Source organism: Saccopteryx bilineata, chromosome 4, assembly GCF_036850765.1.
Source record: "Saccopteryx bilineata isolate mSacBil1 chromosome 4, mSacBil1_pri_phased_curated, whole genome shotgun sequence".
Lineage (NCBI taxonomy): Eukaryota > Metazoa > Chordata > Mammalia > Chiroptera > Emballonuridae > Saccopteryx > Saccopteryx bilineata.
This window is the reverse complement of record NC_089493.1, coordinates 69,067,161-69,092,332: the sequence shown is the minus strand read 5'-3', so window position 1 is coordinate 69,092,332 and position 25,172 is coordinate 69,067,161. Positions and strand designations below refer to the sequence as shown.

The 25,172-nt window shown below is 38.6% G+C and overlaps 1 protein-coding gene and 1 non-coding gene across 4 annotated transcripts in view; one reads left to right on the top strand and one right to left on the bottom strand.

Moving 5' to 3' along the window:
- DMXL2 (Dmx like 2) overlaps positions 1-25,172 on the bottom strand; it is a 196,917-nt gene that overhangs the window by 65,811 nt on the left and 105,934 nt on the right. For all 3 annotated transcript variants that reach the window (XM_066276368.1, XM_066276370.1, XM_066276371.1), the window contains exons 8-15: positions 24,422-24,605; positions 20,570-20,744; positions 17,819-18,055; positions 16,712-16,983; positions 14,924-15,620; positions 14,459-14,580; positions 6,020-6,109; positions 3,019-3,136 (exon numbers count right to left, since the gene is read on the bottom strand). In XM_066276368.1, the coding sequence (XP_066132465.1) occupies positions 3,019-3,136; positions 6,020-6,109; positions 14,459-14,580; positions 14,924-15,620; positions 16,712-16,983; positions 17,819-18,055; positions 20,570-20,744; positions 24,422-24,605 (1,895 nt within the window). The remainder of the gene's footprint in view (positions 1-3,018; positions 3,137-6,019; positions 6,110-14,458; positions 14,581-14,923; positions 15,621-16,711; positions 16,984-17,818; positions 18,056-20,569; positions 20,745-24,421; positions 24,606-25,172) is intronic.
- Positions 21,852-21,927, top strand: TRNAS-GGA (transfer RNA serine (anticodon GGA)). The gene has a single exon. It is a non-coding gene; the product is annotated as a tRNA-Ser (tRNA).

Here is a 25,172-nt window from a genome sequence, read left to right as displayed (position 1 = left end):
GCTCAACCCAGTGACTCCTCATTCAAGCTTGTGAGCCCGTGCTCAAGCCAGACAAGCCCGCGCTCAAGCCAGACAAGCCCGCACTGAAGCGGACAACCTCAGGGTTTCAAACCTGGGTCCTCTGCATCCTAGTCCAACACTCTCTCCACTGTGCCACCGCCTGGTCAGGCTAGGCCTTTTGATATATAAAACTAAAAAGCAAAGAAAACACAGCATTATCACAAATACACCAAACCCTGCCATTATAGCTCATTGTGATCAGATGAAAATAATAACAAAATGATTGTTGAAATGCAAACAAATAAGAGATTATTGCTATATAAACCAATAGCTATTATATAGGCTTTTTCTTGTTCACCAAACACCAATAGAAGAAAAAATAATGACAATTGCACAAGATGGTTCCTATGGCCTCTATGTGCAGACAGCTTGCAAAAGCATTTACTTTTGATATCTCAGGTTAGAGTAGATAACTGCTACTAAGAATATTAATGGTTACTAAGACATTATATACCAAGATGTATACGCCACCTTGTGGTAAAAGATTGAATACATTAATAAAATATCAATATATATATTTTTTAATTTTATTTATTCATTTTAGAGAGGAGAGAGAAAGGGAGAGAGAGAGACAGAGAGGGAGAGACAGACAGAGAGAGAAGGTGGGGAGGAGCAGGAAGCATCAACTCCCATATGTGCCTTGACCAGGCAAGCCCAGGGTTTCGAACCGGCGACCTCAGCATTTCCAGGTTGATGCTTTATCTACTGCGCCACCACAGGTCAGGCCAAATATCAATATATTAATATGAGACTTGAAAGTTACACGGGCCCATAGAGGGATGAATAAAAATACGTACCAACTTTATATAACTATTGTTTTCTAGTAAGTTGACATGTACATACTGTTAGAAATAGCATGATGAATGGTAGCTAGGTTTGTTGGAAAGCATATAAAAAAGTTAAACCCAGATAAAGGTAAAATGCTAAGGAAAAGCATATTTTTTAATTTAAAATTTTTAAATCTATAAAATAGTAGAAAATAATCTATAAAGTAATACTGTTAAGCTATAGTGATAGTAAAATAAAACATGAAAACTGAATAACTTATGGCTCAGTGGTAGAGTGTCAGCCTAGCGTGCAGGAGTCCCGGGTTCGATTCCCAGCCAGGGCACACAGGAGAAGCACCCATCTGCTTCTCCACCTCTCCCCCTCTCCTTCCTCTCTGTCTCTCTCTTCCCCTCCCGCAGCCTAGGCTCCATTGGAGCAAAGTTGGCCCGAGCGCCGGGATGGCTCTATGGCCTCTGCCTCAGGCGCTAGAATGGCTCTGGTCACAACAGAGTGATGCCCCGGATGGGCAGAGCATCGCCCTCTGGTGGGCATGCCAGGTGGATCCCGGTCGGGTGCATGCGGGAGTCTGTCTGACTGCCTCCCCGTTTCCAACTTCAGAAAAAAAGAAAGAAAGAAAGAAAGAAAGAAAGAAAGAAAGAAAGAAAGAAAGAAAGAAAGAAAGAAAGAAAGAAAGAAAGAAAGAAAGAAAGAAAGAAAGAAAGAAAGAAAACTGAATAACTTATATAGAAGAAAAAGTTTGATATACTATATAAAAAATACACAAAAGGGAAAAAATTACTGGTCTGAAGGGTGAAAAGATTTTTGAGCTAATAAGCCTCATAGAAGATAGGAACTCTTTCTGATTTTCCACTAAAGGAAATTATCTGTACAAATTCATTAGAAATACTTTCCTTAAATGTGTATACACAATTCCACAATAAAAGCTACACTAGGAAAATTAAATATGTCCATAACCAAATGAAATAAACTATCTGAAAACTCTTTATAAAGTAAAAAAATTCACCATAGAAAGTGAATTATTAAAGTAAAATATGTCTTTCCTACTTTTAAGTAGAAAGTATTCTATTCAATACAGAATATGGTAGTTTTATAATCACAGAGTTATACCTTCTAAAGGAACATTTTATGCAAAATATTAAAGTTTAAAGTAAACTTCATATGGTTTGTTTTTGAAAGGGCTTATGGAGAACAAAAAGAAAAATGTTACATATTCAGAGAAAACGGTAAGACAGTACCATTAATTCACAGCATACCCGAAGTTTCTAGCATACAAACAACGTATCTTACACCCTATACTCAACAAGAGTCTGTAGCAATTTATTATTATATTTTGCACTTATACTAATATTAATTGTTTTGCTTGAGATACCATAGGGAACTTATTACCATTCAGAACAATTTAACTGTAGAGTTAAACAATTACAATTACTTTTTAAAAGAATTAAACTAGATTTCATAAATAACATTTCTTTAATTTAATTGAACTTGTTGGGGTTAAAATTTTATAGGTTTCAGGTGTACGATTCTATAATACATCACCTGTATATTGCACTGTGTGTTCCCTACCCCAAGTCAAGTCTCCCCCCATAACCATCAATCCCCCTTTCACCTTTCTCTACCCACCTACACGCCCTTCCCTCTGGCAATCACTGCACTGCTGACTGTGTCCATGAGTTTTTTTCTTCTTCTTTGCTCAATTTCATCACCTTTTTCACCCAGCCCCACAACCCGCCTTCCCTTGCCTCCCCTCTGACAGCTGTCAGTCTATTCTCTATGAGTCTGTTTCTATTTTGTTTGTTAATTCATTTTGTTCATTAGATTCCACATGAGTGAAATAATATGGTACTTGTCTTTCTGACTGGCTTATTTCACCCAGTATTAATACCATCCAAGTTCACCCATCCTATTGCAAAAGTTAAGATTTCCTTCTTTTTTATGGCCCAGTAGTACTCCATAAATAACATTTCTTCAGTGAAACTGTCTTTCAAAATGTAATTTCAGCCACATGCCTTCTAAATATACAAACAAGCAATTCTGACAGAACTGGTATATTTGCTAAAAATTATGAGCATGATGTGAAAATCTTGTGATATAAAAATCTGTAATCAAAAGCTTTCTGGAGATCTTTTTTTAAGATTAAGGTTAGTAAACTCAAGACTATTAAAATACCTTGTGATGGCTGGAAAAATACTGCTGTTTCCTTTTTCTCCAAATCTTCCTTATGTGGTTTATATCCTATAATAAAGTCTTCTTGAAACACATGAAGCAACTGTGTATTTGAACCACACTACAAATATGAAAAAAGTGAAGTTTTTAATTTTTGAAATTCCTTAACTCCTATACACCACTACCCCAAGAACACTAATGAAGAAGCAATAAATCTCTAACAACTCTTACTCTTTATCTACTAATTGGAGAGAAAAAACAAAGAAAAATCATTAGAACTGTCTGGGGAGAGAAAAGTCCTTTCAAAGATGCTAGAGCCAATAGCAGAATGAGGAGGCTCAAATGAAAACAACAGGTCTGCTTCTCAAAAAAAAAAACAACAAAACAAAACATAGTTTAGTGGTCTATACCACTCAGGGCTAGAAGTATCAGGTCTCACTCATGCCAGTCTGGAGGAGGCAAAGCTAACTACATTAGACACACTAATACAGAACTTCTTTGGTTTTCCTAATTCTACTCTGAAAATATTTATAAAAAACCAAAACCCAGAAAGGTTCTCAAAGTTCTACCAGTAAATCTGCCTGGTGGGAATGATGAGGAATCCTAACAGGCAGGGATGACACATGTCTGGAGAAACGTACTTACACATAACTAGGATTTCTAGAAGGTGGAAGGCATCACTGTCAGTAGTTGTGCTACACGGTCGTGTTTTTGGACCAGAGAAGAGTGAAGACAATCACAAATGGCGACTCAGAATCGCAAAAATGAACAGAAATTAAGAAAAGGCTAGATCCAAACAAAAGCCTACTGTAGAAGTGTGTAAGAACAGTTAGATAGCTGTTAAGTAGAAATATGAAAAAAGTCTTCATATTCATAGGATAAAAGGTCCCTTACTCAGAGAAAAAGATTAAATGAAATAAAGGGAAAGAGGTACTACTGTCTTCACGACTACATAATCGTATAGTATACTGGGCACAAACCCAGAATGAATTTTAAACTTTATTTTTTATAAAAAGCCTAAGTCATTTATCAGTACTTAAGGCTACCAGCCCTTGTATTTTTTATTATTGATTTTAATTTATTGTGTTTACATAGATTCTAGCGTTGCCCCGAATGCATCCCGCCTCCCCTGTATTCCCCTCAACATCTCCCTTGCCCCCCTCCCCATAGTGCCTTCCCCCCTTCCCTTCAGGTTTATCCCATCCTATCATCCCCTTTCCCTTTGTTCTCTTTTCCTCTGGTCCCTTTCATCTCTCCTCTGTCTCAATTCCATTCTTCAGTTCACATTGTTCACTGGATTCCTCAAATGAGTGAAGTCATATGATATTTTTCTTTTTCTGCCTGGCTTATTTCATTTAACATAATAATTTCCATGTCCATCCATGTTGTCACAAAACGTAAGACTTCCTTCTTTTTCATGACTCCATAATATTCTATTGTATATATGTACCACAGCTTTTTAATCCACACATCCACTGACGGACACTTGTACCAGCCCTTGTATTAAAGGTAACCACTGCTGCCCTGGACGGTTGACTCAGTGGTAGAGCATTGGCCCAGTATGTGGATGTCCCAGGCTCAATTCCTGGCCAGGCACACAGGAGAAGCACCCATCTGCTTCTCTACCCTTCCCCTGCCCTCTCTTCCCTTTCTGCAGTCATGGTTTGATTACAGCAAGTTGGCCCCAGGCACTGAGGATGGCTCCATGGCCTCTGCCTCAGGCACTAAGAAGAACTCAGTTGCTGAGCAACAGAGCAATGCCCTAGATAGAGCATCACCCCCTACTGGGCTTGCCAGGTGGATCCCGTTTGGGGCAAATGCAGGACTCTGTCTCTGCCTTCCCTCCTCTCACTAAATTAAAAAAAAAAAAGACTGTCACTACTAGGAAGGAAAAAATTGTGAGCAGATATGAAGTGAAAAGCAGAATGCCAGTGACTATCATCAATTCACAGTCTAAGATTCTATAGTAAAGAGTAAAGAATGAGCTAAAGTGGGGGATGAATTTAGTACAAACTCCATTAAAAATTAAGACATCTATGGGAATGAAGCCAGTCCACTCTTCTATATATATATATCATATATATATATCATATATATATCCCTATAGAACAGAAAAGGAAATCACAGGATAAATTTGTAAGGCATTATACTAAGGGACATAAAAGTTAAGGATTTCCTAGGAGGCCTTAGTAATTTGTGCCTGACATCCACAGTTCTGTTGCCAAGAACTGATGTGGTAATTTTTCTACATTGAAAATTATTACATTTTCCCCTAAAAATGTGCAAGGCACCATGGAAAACTAATGACATCACTATAGTTGTTTCTAAATATGGTTGGCTCTTTGTTCATTTCCTGTTTGAAAATATTGGTAACTTTCTCACTAAAGTAATCTTTTTTATATATTTAGAATGAATACATTATTTCTCTCTCTTAGTCCATAAACATGATCCTGAAGAAACAAATATCCTGAGAGCCAGAATGAATTCACAAACTCCCTATAAGGAGAAGGTCCTCATTCCCTCAGTAGGAGCTGGGGAAGAATACTGGCTACACAAATAGACCCGTGGGTCAAAAATAAATGTATATTTTGATCCCATTTTAATCTGCATTTTAATGGACCTCATGGAAATACCTAATATTCAGCCTAACAAGGCAAACACTCTAAAGATGAAGTCACCCTCAACTGAGTTGAAATGAGTAATGATATAGTAAAAGAGAAACTGCAAATCAAGCATCTGTGCAGCTGTCCTGTATTCTCCCTCACGGCTTTCCTAACTGAATCAAATGATCTCTACATAAGAAAATATGGTTATAGATACAATTCAGCTGGAATAGAATAATTCTCAGATCATTAGATTTTTTTCACTATAAGAATCAAGAGAAGCTGGCTGTATTTCATATCAAACAAGAAAATTATTTTGAGAATGAAATATATCATATGGCATATAAAACACTGGGATGCAGTATTATTAATATCACCAGTTCAGAAGCATGTTTTTTTACTTGGTTGGTTATTGCATCGAGCTCAATAATGCAGCCAGGTCGAGCAGTAGATTGCTGGCTCACGATATTAAACACTTCTCCAATAAGTTTCTGTAAATAAAAAACACAGTGTTAATAATAAAAAATGTATGAATCTACTGTCAACATGATATAGCATCTCAGACATTAAAGGCCCTTCTAAATTAACTGATTAACAATGACAATTCAAACATTCAAAGAAATATTTCAACTTGTTATAATCAGTCTTATTCTCATTTTTTAAGTAAATTTAGCAGTTAGAAAAATCAGTAGGTTTACGTAAATAGTGTATAAGCTCAAGGCATCTGTAGTAGTTATCTTAATGTGTCTTCTCCATTTTGCAACCTTAAAGCTCCAAGACAGACATTTAGATACTACTCCTGAAGAAACTGCTTTCATTAATGCCAGAAAAATAAAAACTATAATGAATTTTGTTTTTGGTATAAATGTTTAAACTTAAAATAATAATGTCAGTTTTACTACATTTACTTTGAATTTGAAATTCTATCTAACTACTTTAATGTTCTAAGGGCAAATAAACCATTAAAAAAATAAAGAGCCTGACCAGGTGGTGGCACAGTGGATAGAGCATCGAACTGGGATGCAGAGGACCCAGGTTCGAGACCCTGAGGTTGCCAGCTTGAGCGCAGGTTCATCTGGTTTGAGCAAAAGCCCACCAGCTTGACCCCAAGGTCGCTGGCTCCAGCAAGGGGTTGCTCAGTCTGTTGAAGGCCCGTGGTCACGGCACACATGAGAAAGCAATCAATGAACAACTAAGGTGTCGCAACGCGCAACGAAAAACTAATGATTGATACTTCTCATCTCTCTCTGTTCCTGTCTGTCTGTCCCTGTCTATCCCTCTCTCTGACTCACTCTCTCTGTAAAAAAAAAAAAAAAAAAATTTAAATAAAGAGGCCCTGGCTGGCTGGCTCAGTGGTAGAGTGTCCACCCAGTGTGTGGATGTCCTGGGTTCAATTCCTGGTCAGGACACACGGGAAAAGGACCCATTTGCTTCTCCACCCCTCCCCCTCTTGATTCTGTCTCTCTCTCTCTCCTCCCTTCCCACAGCCATGGCTCAGTTGGAGCAAGCTGGCTCCGGCCCTGAGGGTGGCTCCATGGCCTCTGCCTCAGGTGCTAGAAGAGCTCAGTTGCTAACCAATGGAGCAATACCCCAGATGGGCAGAGCATTGCCTCCTAGTGGGCCTGCTGGGTGGATCCCAGCCGGGTGCTTACAGGAATCCATCTCTGCCTCCCCTCCACTGAATAAAAAATAATAATAATAATAAAAAAGATAAAATAAATTAAAATAAAATAAAAATAATAAAATAAAATAAACACAGAAACAGATTATAGGGTAAATAGTCTTCCTTTTGCCTCTGGATCTGACATGATTCATTATGGCACTGTTAGATCCTGTCTTTATTCAAAATATTGGCATCTTCTTCATCATGAAAATTTTGCTTTAATTTTGATTGTTTAAAATATTGCATTAAATTGGTATGTCTCTTTTTTTGTTGTTAATAAGTTTTTTTTCTAGATTTTTCTGATTTTTGGAGAGAAGAGAGAGACAATGGGGGGTAGCAGCAGGAAACATCAACTTAGTTGCTTCTTGTATGTGCCTTGACCAGACAAGCCCAGGGTTTCGAAATGTTGACCTCAGCATTCCAAGTGGACACTTTATCTATTGTACCACCAAAGGTCAGGCTAAATTAGGATTTATCTTGATTACTGTTCTTTGGCACTCCCTTAAGTTTTTTACCCAAGGTGAGCGCCTCATTCACCCTAATTCCAGCCCATCTGGAAGAAATATGGCACTAGGTCTAATCCCACAAAACTTGCTTGGGTTTAACCAAGTAGCTCTTCATCTAAAAGGAGGTGACTTAACAGAACAGCAGAATGCCCTTCAAGGAACAGCACCAGCCAGGGGATAACAGCCTATATGAGGCGTTCTGTGTCCATGCTGATGATCAATAGGATGCCATTACTTCATGGCTAAGTCTGCAAATCAAAGGGTGGAGATAGAAGTAACTCTTCTCTATCACACTTAATACCCTACCTATAGAATTTTTTATTCCTGTCTCCACAGTCTTGGGCTCAATGTGTCTAGAGAATGCTAGTGCTCAAAAGAACAAAATATTCTGTCAGGGAACATGATCAGAGGTCCATTATACTGAAAGAGCTGAGACTGGCCCTTGATGATTTTTTTAACTCCTGCTATTTAACCAACATGCAGAGAAGAGTGAGTGGTCAGGGTGACTGATCCTGGTTTGTTACTACAAAATGAGGACAAGAAAGACTGACACTGAAGAAATTTTTGGTATTCCCATAACCTATTAAAAAAATTGACAGGAAACAGCAGCAACTAAAAAAGGAAAACAAAAAAACAGGACCTCGTCTGACCAGGTGGTGGCACAGTGGATAAAGCATTGGACTGGAATGTGTAGGACCCAGGTTCGAGACCCCGAGGTTGCCAGCTTGAGTGTGGGCTCATCTGGCTTGAGCAGAAAAAAAAAAAAGCTCACCAGCTTGGACCCAAGGTCACTGGCTTGAGCAAGGGGTTACTCGGTCTGCTGAAGGCCCACAGTCAAGGCACATATGAGAAAGCAATCAATGAACTACTAAAGTGTCGCAAACGAAAAACTGATGATTGATGCTTCTCATCTCTCTCCGTTCCTGTCTGTCTGTCCCTATCTATCCTTCTCTCTGATTCTCTCTCTGTCCCTGTAAAAAAACAAAACAAACAAACAACAAAAATAAAAACAGGACCTCAAAAGACCTGAATCCCATGGTAATGTTTGGGCCACTCCACCAGGTTTAAAAAGGAAAAAATAAGCCCTGGCCAGGGCACATACAGGAACAGATCTATGTTCCTGTCTTTCTCTCTCTCTCTTTTCCTCTCTCTCCAAAAATAAATAAATAAATAAAATTTTAAATGAAAGAACAACAAAACAAAACACCTGAGGCACTAAAAAGTATCAGAGAATGCTATGATTATTCAATGTTGACTTTGTGACTATCTATAAACACAGAGGCTAGGACAGTTTTCCTTTGTGGTGTTTCTTTTTCCCCAATTCGCCTACTGTGACAAGTACTGATGGGACAGCTACAATTAAGGTTTCGAGTAGTATTTATTATGCCTGAATTGGCATCACTACATAAATGATACAATACCAAATCGGAATTTTGTGTCTCCTCTTTTTTTAATTATTTTTATTTATTCATTTTAGAGAAGAGAGACAGAGAGAGAGATAGAGAGAGAGAAAGAGAAGGCAGGGAGGAGCAGGAAGCATCAATTCCCATATGTGCCTTGACCAGGCAAGCCCAGGTTGACGTTTGATCCACTGCGCCACCACAGGTCAGGCGTATCTCCTCTATCTTGGAGATAAAAGTTTCTTCATCTAAAGACTAGAAATAGATGCTAAGAGACAAAAATTGTGGACTTTGCTGGCTGTTCTTTGTCTGCATCTAAACCTTGATCTATTCTCCACCCTCATCTGCCTTGTTCTGTACTACAAGAGGCTAACTTCTGAACTCTGTCAACTAGCTCCCAGGTCTTTTTTAAGGACAAGGAAGGTAACTTTATAGTGGAAAAGCCTGGCAAACACTACTTTGGCCCTATGATCAAGGTTAACATCATCAGTGATAAGTCACATTGATAACATGTACCCATTCTAGAATGTGATGAGAAGGGTACTATATATCTGTGGTATTCCCTAAAACTCATGAATCCAGTCTAACCATGAGAAAAATAGCAGACAACCCCATATTGAGAGAAAATTCTATAAACTATCTGACCAGTACTACTCAAAACTATGGAAGTCATTAGAAAGAAAACTGATGAAGAAACTTTTACAGATCAGAGAAGACTAAGGATTCATGATACTAAAAATAATATGGTTTTCTGGACGAAATCCTAGAACACAAAAAGGACATTAGTGGAAATATCAGTTAAGTCTCAATAAAGGCTGGAGTTTAATTAATTATATCACACCAATAATGGTTTCTTAGTTGTGACAAACGTATCCTGGCAATATAAAATGTTAACAGTAGGGGAAACCAGCTGTGGGGTATTCTAAGAACTCTATTTGATACTTTTCTGTAAATCTGAAACTATTCTAAAATAAAATTTTTATTTAAAAATTAACTAAGGCACTGATGCCTGGCTTGTGGTGGTGCAGTGGATAGAGCAACAACCTGGAATGCTGAGATTGCCAGTTCAAAATCCTGGACTTGCCTGGTCAAGGCACGTATAAGGAACCACAGAACTAAAGTGAAGCAATTATGAGTTGATACTTCTCGCTCTCATTCCCCTCCTCTCTCTGTAAAATCAATAAATAAAATCTTTAAAAATAAATAAATATATAAAAATTAACTAAGGTATTGAATAAATTATTGTTTTTAGAGTACAGACAAAAAGGAAAAGATAAGATTAACAGAGGCTGATAGTTGAATGTTAATAAAGTCCAGAGAATAAAGAAATAGTTTCCTACTTTGTCTCCGATCTTCCATTTTAAGAATTTAGCTTGCTAAAGTAGAAAGAACCAAAAATTTTCTACAAGAATAACTATTACTTCTTAACCTTAAAAAACAACAACAAGGAGCCTGACCAGGCAGTGGCGCGGTGGATAAGAGTGTCAGACTGGGATGCGGAGGACTCAGGTTTGAAACCCTGAGGTTGTCAGCTTGAGCGTGAGCTCATCTGGTTTGAGCAAAAGCTCACCAGCTTGAGCCCAAGGTCGCTGGCTTGAGCAAGGGGTCACTCAGTCTGCTGTAGCCCCTCCCCCTGGTCAAGGCACATACAAGAAAGCAATCAATGAACAACTAACGTGTCACAACGAATAACTGATGATTGATGCTTCTCATCTCTCTCCCTTCCTGTCTGTCTGTCCCTATCTGTCCCTCTCTCAGTCTCTCCCTGTCTCTGTCACAAAAAATAAAAAATGGAAGGTTTAAGGAAAAAAGTACCTTGGTAAAGTGAAAGTAGAACACTAAGATAAAGAAATTCAACAATGAATCTCACTGCTCTAAATGAATTTATATTTTCTGAAAAAATATTACCCAGGTTAGAGAAATTTTGCAAATGAGATCAACGAACAACAGAGGTTGTTTTCTGAGAGATCATGGGGAATGTCACCGCCAAAAGACTAAAAACAGGCAAGTGTTCCAATTTTCAAAAAGGAAAACAAAAAGTGCTTAATGTCTACTTAGTACAATGTTTAGTCATCAAGAGAGATCAGTTACATACATTCAACCAACTATTTATTAAAACAATGATAACATATATATTTGACTTGTTTTTTCACTGCAGCAGCAGATTTGACAGGGTGTATTTAATTTCAACAAAGTACATAACAAGCTGTCTCATGAAAATCCTTGGGACAAGCTGGAGAAATATTCCAGATAATAAAAATGGAGGATAGCAAATGTACACTATTAGACTCTTCACACCTGCCCTGGTTAACATTGCAATAACTGACTTAGATAAATATGTAGTTACAACATCCATCAAATAGGCTGGTCCTGTAAGTCAAAAAACAATAACAAATATCAGAATCTGGTTTCAAAAATATACTAAAAGTTGTTAAGTGGAGCCTAGTGAGATGAAATGTAACAGGAAAAACAGGCCTATATTTGGTCCCTAGTACAAATGCACAAACACAGAATGGCTTATTGGCCAAAAACACAAAAACAAAAAACTTTGGGATATTTAACTGAGAGCCAGCTCAATATGAATCATTAACATACAAAGAATGTGGCGTGACTGCCAAAACATAATAGTATCTGATGAAAGAAGCTGTAATACCACTATACTCTAGTGTTCTTAAAATGCCCAAAGAATACAGACACACTGAAACCTGCCAAGAAGAAACCTAATCAGGGTCAGATGTTTTTACAGAGAAATACAAAGGTTCAAGAGAGCTGTCTTCAAATATGTGAGGTGCTCTCATATGTAAATAATATTACACTCATTCTAAACGGAACCAGGACCAACAAATAGAATTTAAGAAATACAAATGTAATTTCGATATAATAGTGAAGGTAATTCAAAAACCGAATGAGCTGCCTTTAGAGTTAAGCTTCCCTTCTTGGAAGGCAGACGACAAATTGGCTGGAATGTGGTAGAGGGAAATAAAGCACCAGATGGCTGGTTAGATTAGGTGACCTTTAAACCATCTTCTAATTCTATAATTTTAAGGTGCTAGACTTTCTCTATGCCAACCTTTGGCTCTAGTCTAACTGGTTTTCTCACTGTTTCTGGACCAACCTTATTTATATATGTTCTTTCCTATATCCACAATTACTTTCAAGCCACTCTCCCACTCAGGAAAAGAGTAAGAATTTGTCTTTCTAAATCTTATCCATCACAAATGAATCCAAACAGTGTTCTTAATAAAGAATTCTATACCTACCCTAAACTGATATCTCTATTCTCTGAATCATGAAATACTTCTAGTGCCATCTATGTGACAATAAATTACAAACTATCCTCAGACACCTCTTCTTCTGTCTTAAACTGTTATTTAAACATTTTTAATCATTTATCTCCTCAACTAAATTAAAAGCTCCTTAAAGGCAGACCCTGAAATTTATACTCTATCCCCTACACAGCTAGAGGAACAAGGTAGACACTCAAAAATAGTCTTTGGTTCTCAATATTGGAAAGATTTTTATTAGAACAGTTGTTTTATAAAAAGCCATGTTTAATAGGTAAATAGAAATTTTACTATTCAAATATGAATATTAACTAATTCAGACTAACTTCCAGTCCAGATACAGAATAACCAGAGTGCAATACTGCCTCCCACTGTAATATACTCTATGAGAGTAAAAAATACTCTCATAGCATTTTTTTTTTAAATAATGAGTCAAGCACCTGACCTGTGATGGCACAGTGGATAAAGTGTTGACCTGGAATGCTGAGGTCACTGGTTGGAAACCCTGGGCTTGCCCGGTCAAGGCACATACAAGAAGCAATTACTATGAGTTGATGCTTCTTGTTCCTGCCCCTCTCCCTTTCTCACTCTCTCGCTCTAAAAAATCAATAAATAAAACCACTTAAAAAAAAGATATATTCCTGCCTGACCTGTGGTGGTGCAGTGGATAAAGCGTCGACCTGGAAATGCTGAGGTCGCCGGTTCGAAACCCTGGGCTTGCCTGGTCAAGGCACATATGGGAGTTGATGCTTCCAGCTCCTCTCCACCTTCTCTCTCTGTCTCTCTCTCCTCTCTCTCTCCTTCTCTGTCTCTCTCTCTCCCTTTCTCTCTCCTCTCTAAAATGAATAAATAAAATTAAAAAAAAAAAAAAGATATATTCCTATAGCCTAACCTGTAGTGCAGTAGATAAATTGTTGACCTGGAATGCTGAGGTCGCCAGTTCAAAGCCCTGGGCTTGCCTGGTCAAGGCACATTAAAAAAAAAAACAAATTGATGCTTCCTGCTCCTCCTCCCTCCCTTTCTCTCTCTCTCTCTCTCCTCTCTCTAAAATCAACAAATAAAATCTTTAAAAAAACAAAAACAAACAATAAAACACCTGACCTATAGTGGTGCAGTGGGTAAAGCATTGACCTGGAATGCTGAGGTTGCCAGTTCGAAACCATGGGCTTGCCTGGTAAAGGCACATAGGAAGTTGATGCTTCCTCTCCCTCGCCCCCATCTTTCTCACGCTCTCTCTCCTCTCTTTCCTCTCTAAAATGAATAATAAAAAAAAAAGAAGTCCTTGGTCCAGCTGGCTCAGTGAACAGAGCATCGGCCCAGTATATGACATCCCAGGTTTGATTCCCAATCAGGGCACACATGGGAAGCGAACATCTACTTCTCTCCACCTTCCTCTCCCTCCTCTCTTTCTCTTCCCCTCTTGCAGCCAACGGCTCGACTAGTTCCAGCGTCGGCCCCAGGCGCTAAGGATAACTTGGCTGACTTGAGCACTGGCCCCAGACAGAGGTTGCCAGGCAGATGCCACTCAGGGCACATGCAGGAGACTGCCTCTCTATCTCCTCTCCTCTCACTTAAAAATAATAATAATAATAATAATAATAATGAATCAAGCTCATGAAAGTTCAAATGTTTCAACCTAAACATAGATCTTGGTAAAGCTGCCTTAAAACCATTTTTGAGCAAAGAAAGATTAACAAAACCAAACTAAAAAAAGTAAATATAAAGGTCAAGAAGAAATTGTCATATTTTAGAAAAAGAAAAATTTATTTCTTTAAATGTAAAAAAGAACTGATGTACGATATGCAGACTGTAATTTTAATTCATATAACTAAGAACACAAATAAAAAACAAAAAAATTTGTCATACAGAGGCCAGAACATACGTTCACTTTCTAACCACCAACTAACAAATAAAGACTCTAGACAAAGTATTTATACAAGAGAATTATCAGATTAGCTATGTTAATAAAGATTAGTAAATAACTTACTGAAGATTCTGGATCTGACAATTCATCTAGTAATTTCCTTGCATCTACCACAGCTTGATAGAGTCTGAGATTTTTGCCATCAGAAGCAACAAAGCAAGCACTTGCAGAATTGCAGTATGTGCCTAAGAAAGTATAAACATTTTGTGTTATAATGTAGTTTATTTTAATCATTGGCTGAAGTACAAAAAACAAATATACTTTTCTTTTCAGGAATAACCATGCTCAAGAATTATAATTAAACAGATATAATAAATGGACACAAAATTATTAGCAAAAAATTTCAACAGAAAATAAATTATGAGAGGGAAAAGATTAAAAACAAACATCTAGAAATTCTAAATGTAAGTCTGGTGCCTACATTCTGAATACTTACTTAAAATCCTCCTAATAATGACAAATATAAACCATTCTATGGATAACAACTGTTTAAAGCTTTTATTAAGTTCACAATTAAAATGAACTTACCAAGACAATAGCTGGGAATAAGAGTTGGAAGCCAAGCTACATTAGAGAAGGCTGATGTATGTAAGGAGTTAATTCGAGCCAATTCTGAAACTCCTCCTGTGTATGACAAAGGTCCTATTGGGTCTACACGCCATAGAATAAGTTCACTGTAGATTGCATTTGGGTCATGAAATGTACGCGTGGCTGCATTTCTAAGAGGTTGTTTTAAGGAACCTTTTATGTGTTTTATAGGATCTGTTAATCTACTTAATTTATTGACTGAGTCCCACTGACAATCTGATTCAGGAGTCAACAAAGCATTATGATGAGATGATGTCAATAACAGTGGTAAAACTGAATGACACGCCAAGTCATTGAGGTGAAATCGATGACCACAATATCTAAATTTGTGAGATACAGTTAGAACAGTGGTAAAGGCAGACTTAACAGCAAAAGTGACTGCCCATTGATTTAAAGAACCATCTATGTGTTTAGAAACCATCATTACTGTGGGAGCTAAAATGTTCATATTTGTACAACGTGAACTATAGTGTGACTGTGATCTGTGAGGACTTCCAACAGCCATCATCTCTTGGTGTAACAGAGTGGAGTGAGACTCTTTTGTAGTATTTGTACAGGCATACATCATGATATTTTTACTAAGAGAGCTTGCGTCACCAGAAGGAAATGCAACAGGAATCCGAGAAGAAAAAGAAACCTGAAAAACACAATGATTCAGTGTCAGTAGTCGTCTGCCTCCTCTCAAAAAGTCTTCCAAAAATACTTCTATTTTCAAAAGCTAAATCTCAGCTTTCTAGCAAAAAGTATCTTTTTCAACCTTTTATGGTCTAATTCAGGGGTCCCCAAACTTTTTACACAGGGGGCCAGTTCACTGTCCCTCAGACCGTTGGAGGGCCAGACTATAAAAAAAACTATGAACAAATCCCTACGTACACTGCACATATCTTATTTTAAAGTAAAAAAACAAAATGGGAACAAATACAATATTTAAAATAAAGAACAAGTAGATTTAGGGTGGCAGAGGATGATCTCTCTTCGGGTGATGGGTATGCAACAGAACTAAACGACAAGATAACCTGGAAATGTTTTCTTTGAATGTATGTACCCTGATTTATTAATGTCACCCCATTAAAATAAAAATTAAAAAAAAAAAAAAGAACAAGTAGATTTAAATCAACAAACTGACCAGTATTTCAATGGGAACTATGCTCCTCTCACTGACCACCAATGAAAGAGGTGCCCCTTCCGGAAGTGCGGCGGGGGCCGGATAAATGGCCTAAGGGGGCCACATGCGGCCCGTGGGCCGTAGTTTGGGGACCCCTGGTCTAATCCCTTTCCTGGATTTATGCAATATATTGATATTCATAGTGCAGAAAGAGACTGAAGAAAAAAAAGGAGCACATATAAATGATCACAACTACAAATCTAAACTTGAAAGAGATAACAGATAAAGCCAGCTAGGTTTAGTTAATAAATCCAGGGCCTGGGGAGAGGGGGACTCATCATGAATTACATTTTTAGTTTATTCAAAATATTGCAAAAAAATATGACAAAACCTATATTCAAATATTCAGTATCACATTTCAAAGTCAAATTCATTTTACTTTGACTTAACCAGGTTTGTAAAATTTGTGGTCATTGATCACATATTATGATAGCAATATAAGTATTCTCTTCTTAGTTGCTTATCAAAAACAAAATCTTTTAATAATTCTGAAAAACTGCTAAATCTGCATACCCTTTTATCAATATATGAAATGTACTAATTGCTTTATCAATAAAATATACCTGGACTTGTCTAAATATTCCAGGATTATATTCATCCAAATACTTTATGTGCCACACTAGGAAGGTACCATCTACAGGGTGTATAGTAAAAAGCATGTCAGGATTCTTATTCCATTCAGTTAGCAGCATTTCAATCTTCCGATCAAGCAGGACAGTAGGCAGTGGCATTGGTGCACTAGGTCGTGAATAGGTTCTAGGACTTCCCTCTCGTTCTCCATCCTCATGTTCTGATGATCCTGTACCTGCCTCAGATTCTCTGTCCAGAGATAACTCTGAATCAGAAAATAAATATATCAATATATAAGAATTTACCAGTACATATTAGTAATACTATATAAATTTACTTATATACTAGACTATAAATAAATAGTATACCATCTTTACATATTATAAATTCCTTTTCCAACTATGGTCAAGGAAAAAACAAAGAAGGAAACTATTTTCTGGTCTGAACTGAAAAATTACTATATTTATTTTTTCTTCTTCTTTTCCAAGTAAGAGTAGAATTTCTGCATGCACCACAACTGGGATCCACCCAGCGACCCCTATCTGAGGCCATGCTCTGCCCATCTAGGGTTGTGCTTGCAACTGAGCTATTTTTAGCACCTGAGGGGAGGCTCTACAAAGCATCCTCAGTGCCCAGGGCTGATGCACTCAAACCAATCAAGCCATGGCTATGGGAGGCGGAAAGAGAGAGAAGTGAGAAGGGGAGGGGTGGAGAGGCATCAGATGGGCACTTCTCCAGTGTGCCCTGACTGGGAATCAAACCCAGGACATCCACACAGGCAGATGCTCTTCCACTGGGCCAACCAACCAGGGCCTCTATTTCTTACTTTTGGATAAAACCAAAATTTAATTCACACTATCATTATTACCATTAGCAAAGCCTATTTCCCAAAAAGGGATATGCTTTCCAAAATAATACATTACTCAAAGCAATATGTTATAACAAGGCATACAGAATTAAATGATAGATATTTCATAAATATTTGTGGAATGAAAAAGTCATAAAGAAGAAGAACAGGAAGAAAGAATTACAAACTACAAGTGGCACCACAAAAACATGTTAACTTGAAAACAAGAAAAACCTAAACACAGGACACTAACCATGGTCTAATTTCATATGTAAACCCATCTCTCTCTCCTGTGAATGCTCCTCATCTTCTCTATCTGCATCATCACTTTCATGATCTTCCGGCTTCTCAGAAAGTTTTCGTAATTGCTGCATAAATATCTCAGTAGACAATGTAAAATGAAATTCCTTGTTGTTTAACCAATGAACGACAAAGCCGCCATTTCCATCATCAATGTTAAATACAGTGCCAACCAAGGCATTTGGAATATCTGTAAAAACAAAAAAGGTAAGATTTCAATAAGAATTTTTAATGTCTTATACCCAGTGTGTATTTTACAGAACATCTCTATTTGGACTAGCCACATTTCAAGTGCTCAAACAGCTACACGTGGCTAATGGCTACCATATGGGATGGCACGTATCTAAAGCCACTGCTATAGTTGGAGGAACCATACTATAGATCATCTTTTTGGAATTGTATTTACTGAATATTCTCTTTTTATAAACATTTAAAAATAAAATGTACACTCTGAAGCAATAGATTTCCATTTCAATAAACCATGACTGTAACTTTTTATAACTATAGTTCTACCAGCAATGAAATGAAATTTATAGGCCTTCTCATATGTTTTTCATGCAGAAAGAAAACAATGCTCTTAAATACAGGGGGTCCTAAGGTTAAAGCAGTCTCGACATACAATCTTTCCAGCTTATGGCACTCACTCCCATAAAAACTTTAAAAAATTGAGACTGGATTTTACAGCTTATGCCATTAGCATCGTACTTATGGACTACGTAGGCAAACTAGTTTGGTTGCACGCAGCGGAAGACTACGCAGTATTCTTTTTCTGTGGCTTAGTTGTGTTTTTATGTTCTAGATTATGATTTTACAACTGTGTTAGGATAGGTAAATGACTTAGGCTAGGGTGTGTTTCGACCTACAACAAAATTCAGGTTACGTCACTGTTGTAGGAATGGACTGTGTCATAACCCGACGACCCCCTGTAGAAGCTTTCAAATATGCTTTCACCAACAGTAGACCCACCTCAAAATAGTTCTCAGCCACAAGGGACAAAAAGAACAAAAAGAAAATATACAGGTTAAAAGAAAATTATCTATCCCTCAGCATAAGACAAGAAAGTCTAAGACAGGAAAAAACAAGATATGCTGAGATATAAGGAAAACTATGCAAAAATATATTTAGATAAAGTCATAGAGAAAAATTGAGAAGAAAGAATAACAGTGAATATATAAAGGGGTGAAATCACAGTAATTAACCAGACCGCCACCACTTGTGTTTCAGGGTCAAATAAAGCTCAGTTTACTTAGAACCAACCCTTGCTATATTCTAGACCAGTGATGGGCAATCTTTTGAAGTTGGTGTATCAAAATACCGAGCATAACTCGGGTGGTGTGTCACTTCGAGAACAAAACCCATAATTTCGCAATATTTATAGTTTAAATAAAAAAATGTATAATTGTAATATATAACTGTATTTAATAAACCAAAAACTAATTATTTAACTTACCTGTTTAGTGACTTCTTTGTTCATCTGTCAGTTGGTTTCTTTTGTTGGTCTTGATATTATTTAACTTGTGTGGGGTGCTGTGAACTAAGATAAGTGAGGGAGAGGGGAATTTTCTAACTAATCTGCCTATTAGTGACTTTTTTGTTGCTGAATTTCATTGGCTAAATCTTCAACTGAAGGCTGGTATTTTGTACACTTCAAGCCCAAGCAAGCGCTACTAACTTCATCAGTCAGTCTGTTTCTTTTGTTGGTTTTGATATTATTTAATGCTGAGAATAAGGTCTCTCACAAAAGTATGTAGAGGGAAAAATTATGAGTAAAGCCATTGCTATACTTCTCAGGGTGCTAAAAGTGTCTGGTAATCAGTTCCAGGCACTCCAAATTTCCTGTTCGTAGTGGCACTCCTCTTGATTCTCCAAGCGGCACCTTTCCAGATTCTCAAGCTTTGACCTAAAGTCGACAAACACCTGAGCCCGGATGCTGTCTTGAAACTCTGCAAGTTGCATCTTATGTAAATTAAAATGGCTGCCGCTATTTCTAATAGCGGGAAACGGCACCCATAGCACAGGCCCTCGCCTCTCCCTCACTTATCTCAGTAATGACGGTCAATTAGAAATCCACGACACCCCAGAACAGTAGATTGGATGATGGTTGCTGCGGTTATGTGGTTGCTGGTAATGGCGATCACAGGGTCTCCAGAGATGTGTCCCCGGCATTCCACTGCTTCCTGTTCCACCAGCCGGAAATGAGGTCAAAGATTTCCTAACGGCCTTACCGGAAATCCCAGAACTAGACGCTCTGTGCAGGAGTTCTGTTGTTTTGGCCTACAGACCTCCGGCACAGTGTCTACACTACAGCAAATGTTTTATCCTCGGCTACTGCACCTGGCCATGTATGAGCCAAGGATGAAACGTCCTTCTCAGCATGTGGCCCCATACTTCTCTGGTATGCAGCCACATGTCATTGAAAATGGCTATGCATGTCAATGCTGACACACATGTCACAGGTTCGCCATCACAGTTCTACACAGACCAAGGTGTTTAAAAATATTATCTGAAATTATACCCTGAGAATCACATAGTCTATATTTAAGAAATGGTACTTTATATTACATTTCTAGTCCAATAATAAATATTTTAAAAGAAAACATGGAATATTAACATAAAGAACAGGTTTATAAAAACAGACCCACTTTTCTATTTATTTACTGTATTTCAGCATATTTATAAGAAAAAAAGCTTTACTATCCTTTACCTGTGGCAGGATTGATGCTTGCTGCAATGTGAAAATGGCACAGGGCGTTTGCATGGTGTGAAATGTGTCTTTGCACTTCATGCATTGTCATCTGATCAGGCATTGATTCAGTGTGAGTTACAAGAACAGAAGACCTCCTTTGCCCTTTTCTTAAATTTTTCAAATGGTGTATTGTCTAAAATAGAAAAATCATTGCTAAATCCAACTTTGGAAAATCTAATAAGTGCCAACCAAAGTACTTTCGATTACTAAGGATTTTATAATCTTCCTCTCTATAAAACTTGTTTTAAAGGGAACTCTCTTACCTACAATAGAACAATTCCAAGTATATTCTCCATAGTTCTTGCATATTTTATAGTTCAAGGGAGAAGTAGCACCCAAAAATACTTCTTGACGTTATCTACAAAAACCTCTATTAAGATTAGGAGTTTGGGCCCTGGCCGGTTGGCTCAGCGGTAGAGCGTCGGCCTGGCGTGCGGGGGACCCGGGTTCGATTCCCAGCCAGGGCACATAGGAGAAGCGCCCATTTGCTTCTCCACACCCCCCCTTCCTCTCTGTCTCTCTCTTCCCCTCCCGCAGCCGGGGCTCCATTGGAGCAGGGATGGCCCGGGCGCTGGGGATGGCTCCTTGGCCTCTGCCCCAGGCGCTAGAGTGGCTCTGGTCGCGGCGGAGCGATGCCCTGGAGGGGCAGAGCGTCGCCCCCTGGTGGGCAGAGCGTCGCCCCTGGTGGGCGTGCTGGGTGGATCCCGGTCGGGCACATGCGGGAGTCTGTCTGACTGTCTCTCCCTGTTTCCAGCTTCAGAAGAATACAAAAAAAAAAAAAAAGATTAGGAGTTTGCCTGACCAGGAGGTGGCGCAATGGATAGAGCATTGGACTGGGACGCGGAGGACCCAGGTTCAAGACCCCGAGGTCGCCAGCTTGAGCATGGGCTCATCTGGTTTAAGCAAATCTCACCAGCTTGGACCCAAGGTCGCTGGCTTGAGTAAGGGGATACTTGGTCTGCTGAAGGCCCATGGTCAAGGCACATATGAGAGAGCAATCAATGAACAACCAAGGTGTCACAACGAAAAACTGATGATTGATGCTTCTCATCTCTCTCCATTCCTGTCTGCCTGTCCCTATCTATCCTTTCTCTGACTCTCTCTCTGTCTCTGTAAAAAAAAAAAAAAAAATTAGGAGTTCAAAGTCTATCTAGTGTTTTCAGTACTAAGATGAAATTTATAATTCATAAAAGAAAAGAAATTTTCATCAATCTTCCCACCAGGAAGAATATTTCTCCTCGCCCTGGCCGGTTGGCTCAGTGGTAGAGCGTCGGCCTGGAGTGCAGAAGTTCCGGGTTCAATTCCCGGCCAGGGCACACAGGAGAAGCGCCCATCTGCTTCTCCACCCCTCCCCCTCTCCTTCCTCTCTGTCTCTCTCTTCCCCTCCCGCAGCCGAGGCTCCATTGGAGCAAAGATGGCCCGGGCGCTGGGGATGGCTCCTCGGCCTCTGCCCCAGGCGCTAGAGTGGCTCTGGTTGCAACAGAGCGATGCCCCGGAGGGGCAGAGCGTTGCCCCCTGGTGGGCGCGCCGGGTGAATCCCGGTCGGGCGCATGCAGGAGTCTGTCTGACTGTTTCTCCCTGTTTCCGGCTTCAGAAAAATACAGAAAAAAAAAAAAAAGAGAATATTTCTCCTCAAAATTTCATTTAGAACTAAATAGCCAAACAGTCTAACATATAATCTCTATTATAAAGAAGAGGGTACAAAAATACAGAATAAGGCAAACCTAGCCAGGAAAGACCTCATCGTAGTGCTGTCCAATGAATTTGTTTAAATTAAGATATGTCTAGCCTGACCAGGTGGTGGCGCAGTGGATAGAGCATCGGACTGGGATGCAGAGGACCCAGGTTCAAGACCCCGAGGTCGCCAGCTTGAGCGCGGGCTCATCTGGTTTGAACAAAAGCTCACCAGCTTGAGCCCAAGGTCGCTGGCTCCAGCAAGGGGTTACTTGGGTCTGCTGAAGGCCCGAGGTCAAGACACATATGAGAAAGCAATCAATGAACAACTAAGGTATTATAATACGCAACGTAAAACTAATGATTGATACTTCTCATCTCTCTCTGTTCCTGTCTGTCCCTGTCTATCCCTCTCTCTGACTCACTGTCTCTGTAAAAAATAAATAAAATTAAAAAAAAAAAAGATATATCTATATGATAAAAATTCTCGGCCGTGGCTGGTGGCTCAGTGAGTAGAGCTTCAGTCCAGCTTCTGGATGTCTCGGATTCAATTCCAAGTCAGGGCACACAGGAGAGGCGACCATCTGCTTCTCCCCCATTTCCCCTCTCTCCCTCTTCTCCTCCCACAGTCAGTGGCTTGCTTGGTTTGAGCATGGCCCCGGGCACTGAGGATAGCTTCGTTGGAGCACATCAGCTTCAGGTGCTAAAACAGGTGGTGCATGCAGGAGTCTGCTTCACTATCTCCCCTCCTATCATCTAAAAAAAAAAAAATTTCTCTACTAACATAGTCAATCATTTGAACTATTTTGACACAGGGCCCTCTCACTCTTGACCTGATTTCTTCTCCATACCATAACCCTACCTCATAGTAGTTCCTTATCCTGTCACTTAAGCCACCTTCCCCAATATCATGCCATTCTATTCCTCTGTTCCTCACATCCAATCAAATAAAATGTAGCATCATCTCAAGTCTTTGACATTTATCATTAGTTATCATTAGATTTGGTACAGCTGGTGTAACATTGACTGCTTATTTTCTCCTCTAAGAATGCAGTTAGGAGTTTCATAGGAAAGGATGTCAGAAAGCAAAACAGATCATAAGTCACATAATTAGGCTTTTACTATTAAGAACAATTTTAACATTATTGATAAAATTACTAAAGTGTAGCATAAATTTGTCAAATCGCTGATCATACATATTTATATATTTTTTCTTTTTTTTTTTTTAATTAGTGAAAGCAGGGGAGGCAGAAAGAAAGACTCTCACATGTGTCCCGACCTGGATCCACTCGGCAAATCCCCTATGGGGTGATGCTCTGCCCATCTGGGGTGTTACTCAGTTGCTTAGCAACCAAGCTATTTTTAGTGCCTGAGGCAAAGGCTATGGAGTCATCATCAGTGCCCTAAGCCAACTCGCTCAACCCAGTTGAGCCATGGCTGTGAGAGGCTGGAGAAAGAGAGGGAGAAGCAGTTGGTTGTTCTCCTGTATGCCCTAATGGGGAATCAAACCCAGAACATCCTCATGCCAGGCCAACGCTCTACCACTGAGCCAACCGGTCAGGGCTTATATTTTTGCTTTTAGTTTATATAGCATTTAGTAATTCAATTTAACTAACATTTATAAAGCAATATATTAGGTACCATAGAGGATACAAAGAAGTTTAAAAGTCCTCAGTCCCTAAAAGCTCATATATAATTTAAGATAAAATACATTATAAATTATTATAACCATGTAAATTAAGTACTGTCCCACTAAATGTCAATATCAAAACGAAATACAACTTAAACTGTGCCAACATCTTCTTTTAATTTATGCTTTAAATGATGAGAAACGACATTTACATGTTTTACTAATTAAAGCTGCTTACTGCTATAGATTTTCACATTTGACACACAAGATGAAAGAATTAAAATTATATTATTTACCTAGATTACAAATCTGAGATGATTATTATCTGTATTTGGCTTTGAAGTGGCATAAAATGAGTAATTTAACAAGCACAAAATAAGTGAGATTTCTTTGCTATTAATTTTATCATTACATGTACTCTGTACATTATCTGCATCTTAGTTTATAAATTCCCACCAGATACACATATCTTCAAAATTCATTTCCTATCTTAAATAATACAGTACCTCAAGGGCATGCTGTATTCTGTCTTGGTGCTTTCCAGCATGAGTGAGGTTGCTGGCAATGCTGGACGTGGTAGTCTCACAAATCTGCTCTCCCAAAAGACAGTCTTCTGGTAACAAGGTTTCTGCCCAGAGCCGGCAGACACCATCATGGCATGACGTTAACAACACATTACAGACAGAACCTCTAATGAGGAAGAGAAATAAAAGTTACCTGGAATATCAACACCATCAATTAATTAAAGGCTATTGATATTTGGTTCTTCACATATAAAATGACATCAGCGCAAAACTAAATGTATGACCTATGTGTAACTATTTTTCCAATAATGGAATGGATTTCCACTATTACACACTTTCATCAAACCCCATTTACTACCTGCTCATATTTGTAAGGTGGGAAGTTGGATATAGGGCTACAATCAGTTACCATAAAATAGGTATATATACAACCGATATATCCCTGACATTCACCTTAATTCACTAAAATCACACCTTGAACTGTAAGCTAAATGACAGTACAGTATGCTTTCAATTGCTTTAGAAAAAAATACTGCATGAAAAAGAGTGGTCAATTAAAGAGCCTAAAATCATACACAGTATTACCTGTGAACATCACACAAATTAGGAAATGGTCTTGTCAAAGGAAAATGAAATTAATGCCAGATTATAAATGTGCTGCTTGAAAATGAGGCTGGAGAAATATTAGTATCTTCTACACATAACAAACAAAAAGCATATGAAAACCTAATCA